Raw genomic sequence first — 12,718 nt, forward strand, 5'->3', positions numbered from 1 at the left:
CAGGAGATGCACTTTTTCACTGGAGGAAGTGTTATTATGGATTATAGACTCTATGTATTTGAGTTAAAAAGCATCTTAATGCTGGATGTGTTTTCATCTTTTGTCTTCTCCAGATGTTAACTGATGGACTGGAGTGCTGTGGATTATTGTGATGTTTTTATCAGCTGTTTGGACTCTCATTCTGACGGCACCCATTCACTGCAGAGCATCCATTGCTGAGACACTGATGCAGTGACACATTTCTACAAACCTGATGAAGAAACACACTCATCATGATCTTGGATGGCCTGAGGGTGAACATGTTTACAGCACATTTTTCATGTTTGGGTGAACGATTCCTTTAAGTAGCAAAATTAAGTTTATCAGGTTTGGAACAAAGTTTTGTGGTGTGAAGAAAAAAAAAAAAAGATCCGTCAGCATTTGAGGTGCACAGATACAGACACTTGCTTCAATATTTTATCCAATGAAGGCTTAATGTGGCTATAAAGTCCAAATACTTCAGGGCATCTGTGCTTATACAGTGTATAAAAAATCCATCAGGAGTCCATGAGGAAAGTCCTTCCAAAAAACTACCTCAGTGTTTTAGTGAGTTGACACAAACTGCTCAGGTTGATGAGATCCTCTGTAGGGAAACATGAGTTCACCCTTCAGTAAAGACGCATGAGATCCGGCTCGGGCTTCTCTCCACGCTACAGATGTGAAGATAATTGTCCTCCTGCACCGAAGGCACCTGCTCTCCCAAAAACTCGTCAGGTCCGGTTTGGCAGTCGAACACTGCTGTCACAAACACACAGAACCGTAAGCATGCTAGTTTCTGCAGCGCACACCAGGCTGATTTATAGTATCTGTCTGTGTTTTTACCGGCGATGCCTGACAGAGTTGTGTGCAGCAGGTCCAGCTCGGACTGAGACGCGTCTGAGGAGCCCAGGTTGTCCTCAAACATGGGCATCTGCATCATGGAACAGGGAGTAATGTGTTTGGCAGCCTGCGGTGTGTCACCGTATGAGAACACGGGCTGGGCATCAGCAGAGAAACCTGACGGGTGTTCATGCAAAAAAATAAAAATAAAACATTACACCATGTGATTATTGACAACACCAAACGGATTACAATCTAACAGCTGTAATCAACTACTGCATCCTTCATTTAAGAATCCAGGCTTGAATGATGTTTCCTCGGGGCGACATTTGAGCTTGGGAGAACTTTATACTTTATACAATCTGTATGATGAGATTAGACGTGCATTAGATGGATCTATTTTCGACTTGGCCTGACAGACTGCCATCTGTTGCTCTAAGAGTCGAAGGACCAGTTTGTGAATCATTCAGCGGTGATCAGTTTGTCCTCAGCTTACAGTCACGTCTTAAATATGCATTTTGCATCTGCTTACTGCATATGTGGCTTGTATTAAATGTCCTTGTGTATAGTGTTGGATGCCACACACTTGTGCTGGCTATTAGTGTTGCTAGGGTGGTGTTATCTGGTTGCTAGGACGGTTGCTAGGTTTTGTTTTGCTGCACAATTAATCTAAATAAAAACTGAAATCACAGAATGGCTTGGTGTGATCATCACACAACATGTAATGTGACAAACGCCATTAATATTGATATTTTACATTTGTAATCTATAATTAAATCGGTCAGGAAAAGTTTGCTTTCTGTCTTTCTCTATAATATTTTATTTTATAAAAAAAAAAAAAAAAATTTAAAAATAATATTTTTCTTAAATACTTTATTTTTTTACAGTAAAATATTACAGTAGCATTTTTGACTGTATTATTGTAGTGGTACAATAGTAATATTTCCTATTTAGTTTCTAAATTTTTATTTTTATTTAATAATTATAATACTACTATTACTGCTAAAAATATTTTTATTATTTATTATTAATAATTTTTTTTATCACCATATTGATATACAATCACAAAATTCTGGCCTGTTATCTTTTTTTCCCATAAAAATAATATTGTCATTTTACAATTGTGATTTAAAATTAATTTTAGTATCAATAATAATAATACTAATAATATTTTTCTTAAATACTTTATTTTTTTACAGTAAAATATTACAGCAGCATTTTTCAATTTATAATTGTAGTGGTACAATAGTAATATTTCCTATTTAGTTTCTAAACATTTTTTTATTTTTATTTAATAATTATAATACTACTATTACTGCTAAAAAATTTTTTTATTTGTTATATTTTTTTTAATCACCATATTGATATACAATCACAAAATTCTGGCCTGTATCTTTTTTCCCATAAAAATAATATTGTAATTTTACAATTGTGATTTAAAATTAATTTTAGTATTATTATTATTATTATTATTAATAATAATAATAATAATAATAATAATAATAATAATAATAATAATAATATTTTTCTTAAATACTTTATTAATTTTTTTCAGGAAAAAAATATAAATATAATTTTTCACTGTATTATTGTAGTGGTACAATAATAATATTTCCTATTTATTTTCTAAAAAAATAGTATTTTTATCTAATAATTATAATACTACTATTACTGCTAAAAATAGTAGTATTTTTATCACCATATTGATATAGAATCACAAAATTCTGGCCTGTATCTTTTTTTTTTATCTACTCAGTTTTAATTGTCAATTTTATACGAAAAATTGGAAAAAATTATCTTACCAATTCATGCAGCAAAAACGTGCCAAATATCTCTTTCTCTAGAGATCATTAGTATTTCTAAAACATTTTAACATTTAAGTACAATTAAATGTGGAAACTTAATTTGATGGATATTTTCATCACACTATTGCATGAAATAGATTAGATTAGATATGACAGAAAGCAGGGACGTACTGTCAGAGTGGGATGTCCTGGGATGGCTGGAGTATCTGGGGAGTTTGTGAGTGTTGTGGCCCAGCGTGTGATGAGATGACAGGAGCGCTGAAGGGCCCGGGGACACCTGATGTGACACAGGAACCCTGAGCCTGAGAAATAATAAATCATATTTATATTAAATCTAGGCAGCTGTTTAATGCATTTTAAAGAAGTACAGTAGTTCAGTCAAAAAAGAAAATTGTCATATGTTGTTCCAGACTTTTTCCTATAATGAAAGTGTTTATTCAGTAGTATATCCTAACCCTACTGTTATGATTACTATCATGTTACTGTGTACAGAAGACAACAGTGTCATTATTCAGTTCATGTCGGTTCAAGTTTGTTCGCATCTGATCAGTGCAGATATTGATATTGAATATTAAGTCTTTTAATTAAACCCCCCACTAAGCAAGGCAAAGGCGACAGCAGCAAGGAACCCTAACTCTAACACGTGACAGAAATGAAAAAAAAAAAAATGAATGAACACGGTGTGATTTATGATACTAGACTACAGCTCAAGTCAGATCTGTGAAATTATACTATTTTTGCATGCAGCTCAGAAATAACTGCGTGAATGTTTCATTTGAACAAATACGGGTTGACAACGAGTAATTTAACCTTTAAAGGTCATAAAATGCATTTTTTTTTTACATTTTATGTATCCTTAGGTGCATTTATAATCTATATATATATATATATGTGTGTGTGTGTGTGTGTGTGTGTGTGTGTGTGTGTGAATTAGAATTTCTATCCTGAATTTAGTCTCTGATTTGAAGGCTCTGTTGGAAGGGGCGTGTCTCTGTGCAGTAATGGTTCATTTGGATCCAGAGTCTGCCCAGTACTGATTGATATGGAGTCTGAGTCTGCGCAGTAATGATTCATTTGGAGCATGAGTCTTTGATGTAGTGATTCATTTGGAGCCAGAGTCTGCTCAGTAATGATTAACTTGGATCCCGAGTCTGTGCAGTGTTGATTCATTTGGATCCAGAGTCTCCGCAGTAATGATTCATTTGGAGCTTGAGTCTGTGATGTAGTGATTCATTTGGAGTTTGCACTGTGGTGATTCATTTGGATTCAGAGTCTGTGCAGTAATGATTCATTTGGAGCTTGAGTCTGTGCAGTATTGATTCATTTGGAGTCTGAGTTTGCACTTTGGTGATTCATTTGGAGCCAGAGTCTGCACAGTAATGATTCATTTGGATCCCGAGTCTGTGCAGTATTGATTCATTTGGAGCTTGAGTCTGCACTGTAGTGATTCATTTGGAGTCTGCACTGTAGTGATTCATTTGGATACAGAGTCTATGCTGTAGTGATTCATTTGGATCCAGAGTCTGTGCAGTGTTGATTCATTTGGATACAGAGTCTATGCTGTAGTGATTCATTTGGATCCAGAGTCTGTGCAGTGTTGATTCATTTGGATACAGAGTCTATGCTGTAGTGATTCATTTGGATCCAGAGTCTGTGCAGTGTTGATTCATTTGGAGCTTGAGTCTATGCTGTAGTGATTCATTTGGATCCAGAGTCTGTGCAGTGTTGATTCATTTGGATACAGAGTCTATGCTGTAGTGATTCATTTGGATCCAGAGTCTGTGCAGTAATGATTCATTTGGAGCTTGAGTCTGCACTGTGGTGATTCATTTGGAGCCAGAGTCTGTGCAGTATTGATTCATTTGGAGCTGGGGTCTGCATTGTAGAGATTTTAAAAAAAAAGTTTGCATCCAGCTTCCCCTGAAATAACAGCATGAACGTTCTACTAAACATTTCATGCGATGTTTTCCACTGAATAAGTATGAGTTTAAAATGAGTAATTTTGCCTGAATCGTACCTTTCAAGTTCAAGCATATTGTTTCACAATTCTCAAATGTTTGATTTAGTTTGCAGTGACATCAGTGACACTCTTTCAGGGCTCCATTTCTAACACGCATCCAAAGCAGCATTGTGTTTATTCCTGGATGTAAAAAGTGCATTAGAACAGTGGCACAGGAACAGACGAACTGATTTCAACAGAGAATCGGGGGTCAGAGGTACATTTCACAACTGATTAAGCACAAAGCGAGGTAATTACGCCGATCCCATTGCCTGGGTATTTCTCGCATTTTATGATTCTCTTATTGAATTCCTGGTGCTCTCTGGTCGGTGGCTATAGCGTCGGCAAACGCGGGACCAATGAGGCAGAGCAGGTCTCGATCTCACATGCTGATTGTCTTCCTTGGATCCCGTGGCGTATGGCGTGCCCACCGCCGGCGCGGGGACAATCGCAAGCAGCGAGAAGCCATGCGCATCTGGTTCCAGAAAGGCAGAAAAGGTTCCTCTCTGTGCCTTTGAAGTGGAGGAATGCGCCTCCAAAAATATAAACCTCTTCCCAAACGCTCTTGCCACAGCAGACGTGTAAAACACACAAAAGCGCAGTGGAGCCTTTCACCAGAGAAAAGCCTGCTTTATTTGAATCAGATTATTGCAGCCATAAAGCCATGACAACCAGGAACGCATTTGTCGCAGATCAGAGAGAAAGAAAAGACGCTTTTGAATCGGTCACAGCGATTCACTCCCCCAAGGGAAACTCCAAATGAATGTCAACTAGACAGTGATTCAGTTTGTGGCAACTTACTCGATTGAGGTTCGACCAAAAACATAGTAATAGGAAAAAAAAACCATATGGCATTCAGCGGCCCAGCGCGGATTATTAGACTCGATTCATCAAGCTTGAAAGGAGCGTCACAGACACTGGTGCATAGAAGTGATGCCAGCTTGGTGTCGAGGCTAACCTGTCTTTCAGCGCTCTGATCTTTGAGTGAATACAAATGTACCTTCATTTTCTCCGGTCATAGATGCATGAACGGCCGCCTTTTCTCCTTTTTCATGTCTTTCAGACTTTGAGTGAACTAGCTCACAGTTTTGAGCCCAGCAGGGACGTTACAGAGGAAAGAGTCTGCTGTGATTCTCAGGGCGACGAAACTCTCACGCGCACGCACTTGTCATAACGACAGCCAGGAAATCGAATATCGTTATTGTTTCCTTCAATGTGAGCAGACAATTAATCAATCAATTAATTAAATTTGTAAAATCAAGATCTCTGATCTGTTTTTGTGAACATGTCACTTGACAAAGATGGCATGACCAGAAATATTAAAGGGGTCATATGATGCGATTTCAAGTTTTCCTTTCTCTTTAGAGTGTTACGAGCTGTTTGTGAATAGATAAGATCCCTAAAGTAGCAAAGACTAAAGTCTCAAACCCAAAGAGATATTCTTTATAGAAGTTAAGACTCGTCCACACCCTCCTAAAACTCCTCGTTTAAACGCACATTTACATCACGATGTGGGAAGATTTGCATTTATTTACAACACTGTTCCAGAACAGTTCAACCCAAATATTCAGATGTGTGTAGCACATTTTACGGAGAACTTCCTGAAGCTGGGAGAGAAGAGTACAATGCCGTCTGTTCTGACTCACAGCCTGTAAGTACGTTTTCATATTTAAAAAAAATTGCCACTGATTATTCAAATGCGAGTTTCGAGCAGTGTAGAGTAGCGCTTGTTGTTTGTAATTTTTCCGATCACAAATGCAGACATGGTTTTATGTTTACGCAGCGTGATGCATTGCATAATGGACAGTATAAGTCATTATAATCAGTAATTATGTCCCGACTGGATGTAATAAATGCCTTGTTTGTAATGGGTTTTATTGGTTTTGTCCCGTTGCATCGGGAGACAGCATCACAGTATGTTAAGAGGCATAACATTTCTGTCACATGCTTGAGGCATTCGGCCAATCACAACGCACTGGATAGCTGGCCAATCAGAGCACACCTCGCTTTTCAGAATGATTAGCTTTGTAAAACTCGACATGTTTCAGAAGGCGGGGCGTAGAGGAGAAACAATAATGTACAGTATGTGGAAAATAATGTGTTTTTTAACCTTAAACCGCATAAACACATTTCATTACGCCAAATACACAAAATAATGTTATTTTTTAGCGGCATCATATGACCCCTTTAAAGCTTGATTTGATTTCATCATGAAATCATAATTCATGTTCCTTATTGTGAATGATTTATCAATGTATGTTATTCTAAAGGAAAAACTAAAACACAAGCCATACAAAAAGTTGTTACTTAAAATAAATTTTAACTATAATGAAATATAAAAAAAACAAAACTTTTTTTTAACTTATTTTATTCAACTAGTTGCCAAGGCAACATTTCTTATTTTAAAAATAACTAAAGTTAAATAATCTAAAACTACATGCCATATAGACAAAAAGCACAAAAAAAGACAAAAAAAAAAAACTACTAAAACTTTAAAATTAAACTCAAAACAGAAAATCTAAAAATAAAATCTAATTAAAAATATTAAAAAAAATATTAAAATTAAATATTAAAAATATTAAAAATGAAAAATAATAATAATATCACATCAATGATCCTAAAATAACGCTGGTTTCATCAAAATGTAATACATTTAATGTAAATCCGTTTAGGAAAATGAATCTTAAAGTCGGAAGTAGTCACAAAACATTTCTTTATCCGTATTTTCATGTACAACCATATCAAAAAAAAAAAAAAAGAAATGTTGGGTGGGACCTGCTTCTTTGAATCGGTTTTTGATTGGATGTTGAGATGTGGGCGTGGCTCTCAGAGCTTGCGGGGGCGGAGCGTAAGTGCACTAAATGATTGGTGAAATCCTGCATACGTCGGCAGAAAGATGACAACATTCTGATTTAATATTACGAGCTCAAAACATTTTTAAAAAATTAAACCTGCACGGATTAAATGTTCGCAGTAACTTCAATAACATGCATTTTGAAAATAGACTGAATTCTCGGTTCACGCTGACTTTGAGCAGTAAGATTACAGCTGAAGTCCTGCCGTTTGTTAGTTCCCACTGAATATTCTTTTTCACTTTCACAGAAGTTAAATGGCGTAATGCTGGATGTCATTCGTTGAAAACTGACCTGTGGTTTCCCTGTAAGGGCGGCAGCTGCATGTGGGTCTGTGGACCGCCTTGGATCTGCATCACGTTCTGCAGGGTGTGTGTTTGGCTGGGCTGGTTTAGGGTCATCACTACAATGAAAAAAGAAATGAAATAACCAAAATATACTGAAAGTTTACACAGAATGCACTTTTTGCATTACACTGCACTGCTTTTCCAGTGTTTTTCTATGTAAATATGCACCAGACAGATGCTGTGTTTGCATCTTTTGCGTCTCACACTGTTTTAAAATCACTGTCAGTTAAAAGAATTAATTTTCTAGACATTGCTTTTTTTTCCATTTCAAAAGGCAAAATAAAAAGTGAATGGGGTAAAAAAAAAAAAAAAAAAAAAACACTAATAGATGTCACCATACTTCCCCTATTAAAGGATTGCAAACATTTCTGGTTTATAGGCTTTCTGAAATGTTATGTTTAAATATGCAAACGAGGCATTATCTAATTAAATATCCACTATTTTGCATAAATTTCCAGAAGATAAATCTGAACATCGGATGAAGCCAGATTCAAAATTCTACTTTGATTTTGTTGAGATATTTCTCTTTTAATCAGAATCAGAAAATACTGCCAGTCACAAAACAAACATGTTAACCATGCTTTCAGAAGTAATATGTCATTTAAATCAGTGTGAATGAAATATGAACAAACCTACAGAAAACCGAGAGCTGTAAAATCTGGTGTGTGCCAGAAAAAAAACCCCATTTAAGATATGGATTGGAATTGAAATCTACAGACACAAATAGATAAAGTGTGATTAAAAAAAAACACTTAAATGTGTATTTGGGGTGTTTTCTTTCCACTAGTCTGAAAGAAGAGACACGATATGAAGCAAAACAGACAAAACCTGAGCAGTGCATGAAAACACACTGATTCTGCTTATAGCAGAACGCAGAAATGCTTTGTGAACAGCCTCTTACACTGTTATTCTAACTCGTATAGAAGTATTCATAAGTGTTTCGTACCAGTGTAGAGATCATCAATGGGTGACTGGCACTTGGTCTCAATCAGGTCCAGTGGTGCGAGGCTGTGCTGCAGCGGCTGAACCGTCAAACACTCGGTGAGTCCGTCCTGACTGAGATCTGTGCAGCGTCTCAACTACATCACATCAAACACAGTCACGTTCACCTCCTGACCTCAAATCAACATGACACGCTTTCACAACTTTATGGAAACACTTCACTTAAAGCCTTTATATATAATGCATTATAGAAGTAGTTTTAATGCATTGATTATGCCTTGTAATGCACTTTATAATGCATTGTATGACCTCATGAATAATTATAAGCACAGTTATATTATAATACTTGTCTATTCATTGTTACGCCGTTTAGAAAGTGCAATGCATTAAAATGCATGAAAAAAACTTCTAATATTATAATGCATTTTATATTTGGTTACAATTATTTATGAATGCATTACAAAATACATTATGAATACTTTTATAAAGCAATATAAATAAATGCTTTAAGTGTTAACGATTTTATCAGTGAGAAACTGACTTGACTGTAAGAAATTAGATTAAAAAAAATTAGATTATTAGAGTACATTTTACAAGAAAATACTATTTTTACAGTTTCCACCTAAAAATCCCACATTTAATTCTGTTACTTGCTCTATATAATTATTCGTGAAATTTAAAGAGTAACTTCTGAGTGAAAGATGTTTGAAAGTAAATCCTACACTGTTTTATTTACTGTAGAAGTACCTGAATTTTATGCTAAAACAGTGTAAATACCTGTTTTGCAGCTTAGATGCTGAAATGGATAGTCATTTCAGTTATGATTAGAGAAAAAAAAAGATAAATCATATTTAGAATAACACGCACCGATAAATCTTTCACAATATGACCGAAAAAGCAAATGCTGTCCAATATGATTTCATGTTGATTAAAGACTGCATTAACTTTCCAAACGAGTTTAATGCAAGATAATGGCTCGGATAATCGGCTTCTAATCTTTTGCTTAATTGAGTGGAATATACTGTAATTAATCATGAGCATATGGTTTGATATCACAGCTTAAAACATCGCAGCGTTTGGAGCTCTCGACCTGCGTGACTATATTTAGCCTGTCTAATAATACAGTATATTCTGAGTAATTCGTAATAATCATAGATGAGAATGAAATGAATGTACACACACTGGACAGATGGTGTATAAGCAGAGGCGCAGGTTGACGCGCTGCACTATTTTTTCTCTACCTGAGGAATCTGTATCTATGGTGACGTGACCTTTATTTGGTTCCTCCGTGATAATGAACGGCTTCAACACATGGCTGCTAACAAGTTACAAGTTTAGAGACTTGGTTATCAACACCCCTCTTGACAAATGTTACACATTCTGTGTCTCAAACGCACAACGCTCTGTGTTCGTTCTTGGAGAGACTGCTTGTGTTGTGCAATCCTTTTCTGAGTGGATAGTTTTGCCAAACCTGTATGCTTTTATTTATTTTTTTTTTTTTTTTTTTTTTGTCTGTGGAAAACAAAAGGATCTTTTTTTTAAGTCTTTGTTAATGAAGAAAAAGAAAAGAAGTCTCTTCTGCTCACCAAGGCTGCTTTTATTTGATCAGAAATACTGTAAAAATAGTGAAATATTATTATAATGTAAAACAGCTGTTTTCTCTGTGAATCTCTGTTAAAGTGTAATTTATTTCTGTGATGCGCAGCTGTATTTTCAGCATCATTACTCCAGTCTTCAGTGTCACATGATCTTCAGAAATCATTCTAATATGATGATTTACTGATCAAGAAACATTTCTGATTATTATCAATGTTGAAAACATTAATATTTTTTTTGGGGAAACTGTGATACATTTTATTTTTCAGGATTCACAGATGAATAGAAAGTTCAAAAGAACAGCATTTATTTGTTTGAGAAATATTTTTTTTGTTTATTTATGTCTTTACTGTCACTTTTAATCAATTTAATGCATCCTTGATGAATAAAAGTATTATTTTCTCCCTATTTTTTTTTTTTTTACTTATCACAACGTATGATTGTGTATTACTGTTTTCAACATTGATAATAATTAGAATGTTTCTTGAGCAGCAAATCATCATATTAGAATGATTTCTGAAGATCATGTGACACTGAAGACTGGAGTAATGATGCTGAAAATACAGCTGCGCATCACAGAAATAAATTACAGTTTAACAGATATTCACACAGAAAACAGTTATTTTAAATCATAATAATATTTCACAATTTTTTTAAGTATTTTTGATCAAATAAATGCAGCCTCGGTGAGCAGAAGACACTTCTTTAGTCGTTCCTTTTTGTGGTGCATGAAAAAATAGATCAGCATCAGAGTTTGGAATGACATGAGGAGTGTTTTGGTGATTCTCGTACCTTCTTCCGTGCTTGTTGCTCCTTTAAGGAGTGTGATTTGACGTGTTTGCGCAGAGAGCTGGGGTCCGTGTAGCGTTTGGCGCAGCCCTGGATCTGACACGCGTAGGGTTTCTGCAGAGACACAACCTGTGAGTGCACACGTCTCTGCCTGGTGTTTGCGGCTGTGTTGCGTGGGAGTGTTTAAGTGTGGACAGGCTCAGTTTCATGAGGTTTTCGCTTTCCACTCACCGTGTCGACGTGTGTTCGCTGGTGTTTTGCTCGATCGCTGGAGTTGCTGAAGGCTTTCTGACACCCGGGGTGTTGACACACGTAGGGCTTCTCGCCCGTGTGGCTCCTCAGATGGATTTTCAGGTTCTCCAGGCGGGAAAACGCCTTCTGACAGCCCTCAAATTAAGTTAAAGTTAAGAATACGATACAAAAAAAAAGGTTAGACGTGTCATATTGAACAGTCACTGCATGACACAGATCGACCAGGAGGGGTCAGTGTTTTTCTGCACAAATCACCAGTTTATGTCTCATTTAATGCCATCACAAGCTCTCATTACCGTGCACTGGTTGTAAATGAACTGGGCCAGTGCATAACTCTGGAGACTTTGACGCAGTTTCACTCAAATTTGGCTTCCAGTTGTGTGCCATTTCACGGTCCCTCGGCTTATTCTGTGCAGTCTTCATTAGATAAAACCAACACTATTCTCTGTGCAATTATTGCGATTAAATAAGCTAATCAAAATGGAAAAAATGTAGGCAACATGTTTTCATCCGTTCTCCTGGATGATGATCTCAGCGCTCTCAGCCGCTCGTGCTTCATAGTTTCACGCTTAGTCATAGTTTTCAGGAATGTGTCTAAAGGTGTATAATAGTTAATTCTTGACTGATGCCAGTTTAGATGAGCATTTTTTGTGTAAAACCATCATCACAGGGGAGATGATATTATACAACCATAAGCTGTTGCCCTATATGGCCATTAAATGATCATATATATCATAAATCACAAATAAACATATTATCAAAATACATATTGTTGTAATATCGATGCACATAGTGTTGTGATGTAACAGTTTTGCTGTGCAATAAATATATTTTGCCATTATGCATAACATACAAATATAGTTTTTTTATATAATATATAAAATATTTATATTTTTATATTTAATATTATATATAATTGTTTGTGTATGTTTATTTATATATGTGTGTGTGTGTGTGTTATATATATATATATATATATATATATATATATATATATTTATAAACCGTGTGTGTGTGTTATGTGTGTGTGTATGTATATATATATATAATATATATATATATATATAGTTATATTGTAATATTTTTTTAATTTGTATTTATTTTTATTATTTTATATTTTTTTTTTTATTTTTGTATAAATTTATATTTAATTATATTGTTATATTATGTATATTTATATTTTATTATAATATTACTGTATATATTATATAAGAAACATAGAAGTATGTAAATTTGAGTCAAATAATAGATATATACAGGATAATATATTTATTTATC

The 12,718-nt window shown here is 35.2% G+C and overlaps 1 protein-coding gene across 4 annotated transcripts in view; it reads right to left on the reverse strand.

Moving 5' to 3' along the window:
- Window positions 1-291: 291 nt before the first annotated feature.
- LOC109067994 (zinc finger protein GLIS3-like) overlaps window positions 292-12,718 on the reverse strand; it is a 27,060-nt gene continuing 14,633 nt past the window's right edge. For 3 of the 4 annotated variants that reach the window (XM_019084862.2, XM_019084861.2, XM_042765697.1), the window contains 7 exons: window positions 11,420-11,581; window positions 11,192-11,302; window positions 8,808-8,940; window positions 7,809-7,917; window positions 2,835-2,965; window positions 862-1,035; window positions 292-777 (listed from right to left, as the gene is read on the reverse strand). In XM_019084862.2, coding sequence (XP_018940407.1) covers window positions 641-777; window positions 862-1,035; window positions 2,835-2,965; window positions 7,809-7,917; window positions 8,808-8,940; window positions 11,192-11,302; window positions 11,420-11,581 — 957 coding nt within the window. In that variant the 3' untranslated portion in view covers window positions 292-640. The remainder of the gene's footprint in view (window positions 778-861; window positions 1,036-2,834; window positions 2,966-7,808; window positions 7,918-8,807; window positions 8,941-11,191; window positions 11,303-11,419; window positions 11,582-12,718) is intronic. The other variant, XM_019084863.2, reaches the window with a different exon arrangement.

This window comes from Cyprinus carpio, chromosome A10, assembly GCF_018340385.1.
Source record: "Cyprinus carpio isolate SPL01 chromosome A10, ASM1834038v1, whole genome shotgun sequence".
NCBI lineage: Eukaryota > Metazoa > Chordata > Actinopteri > Cypriniformes > Cyprinidae > Cyprinus > Cyprinus carpio.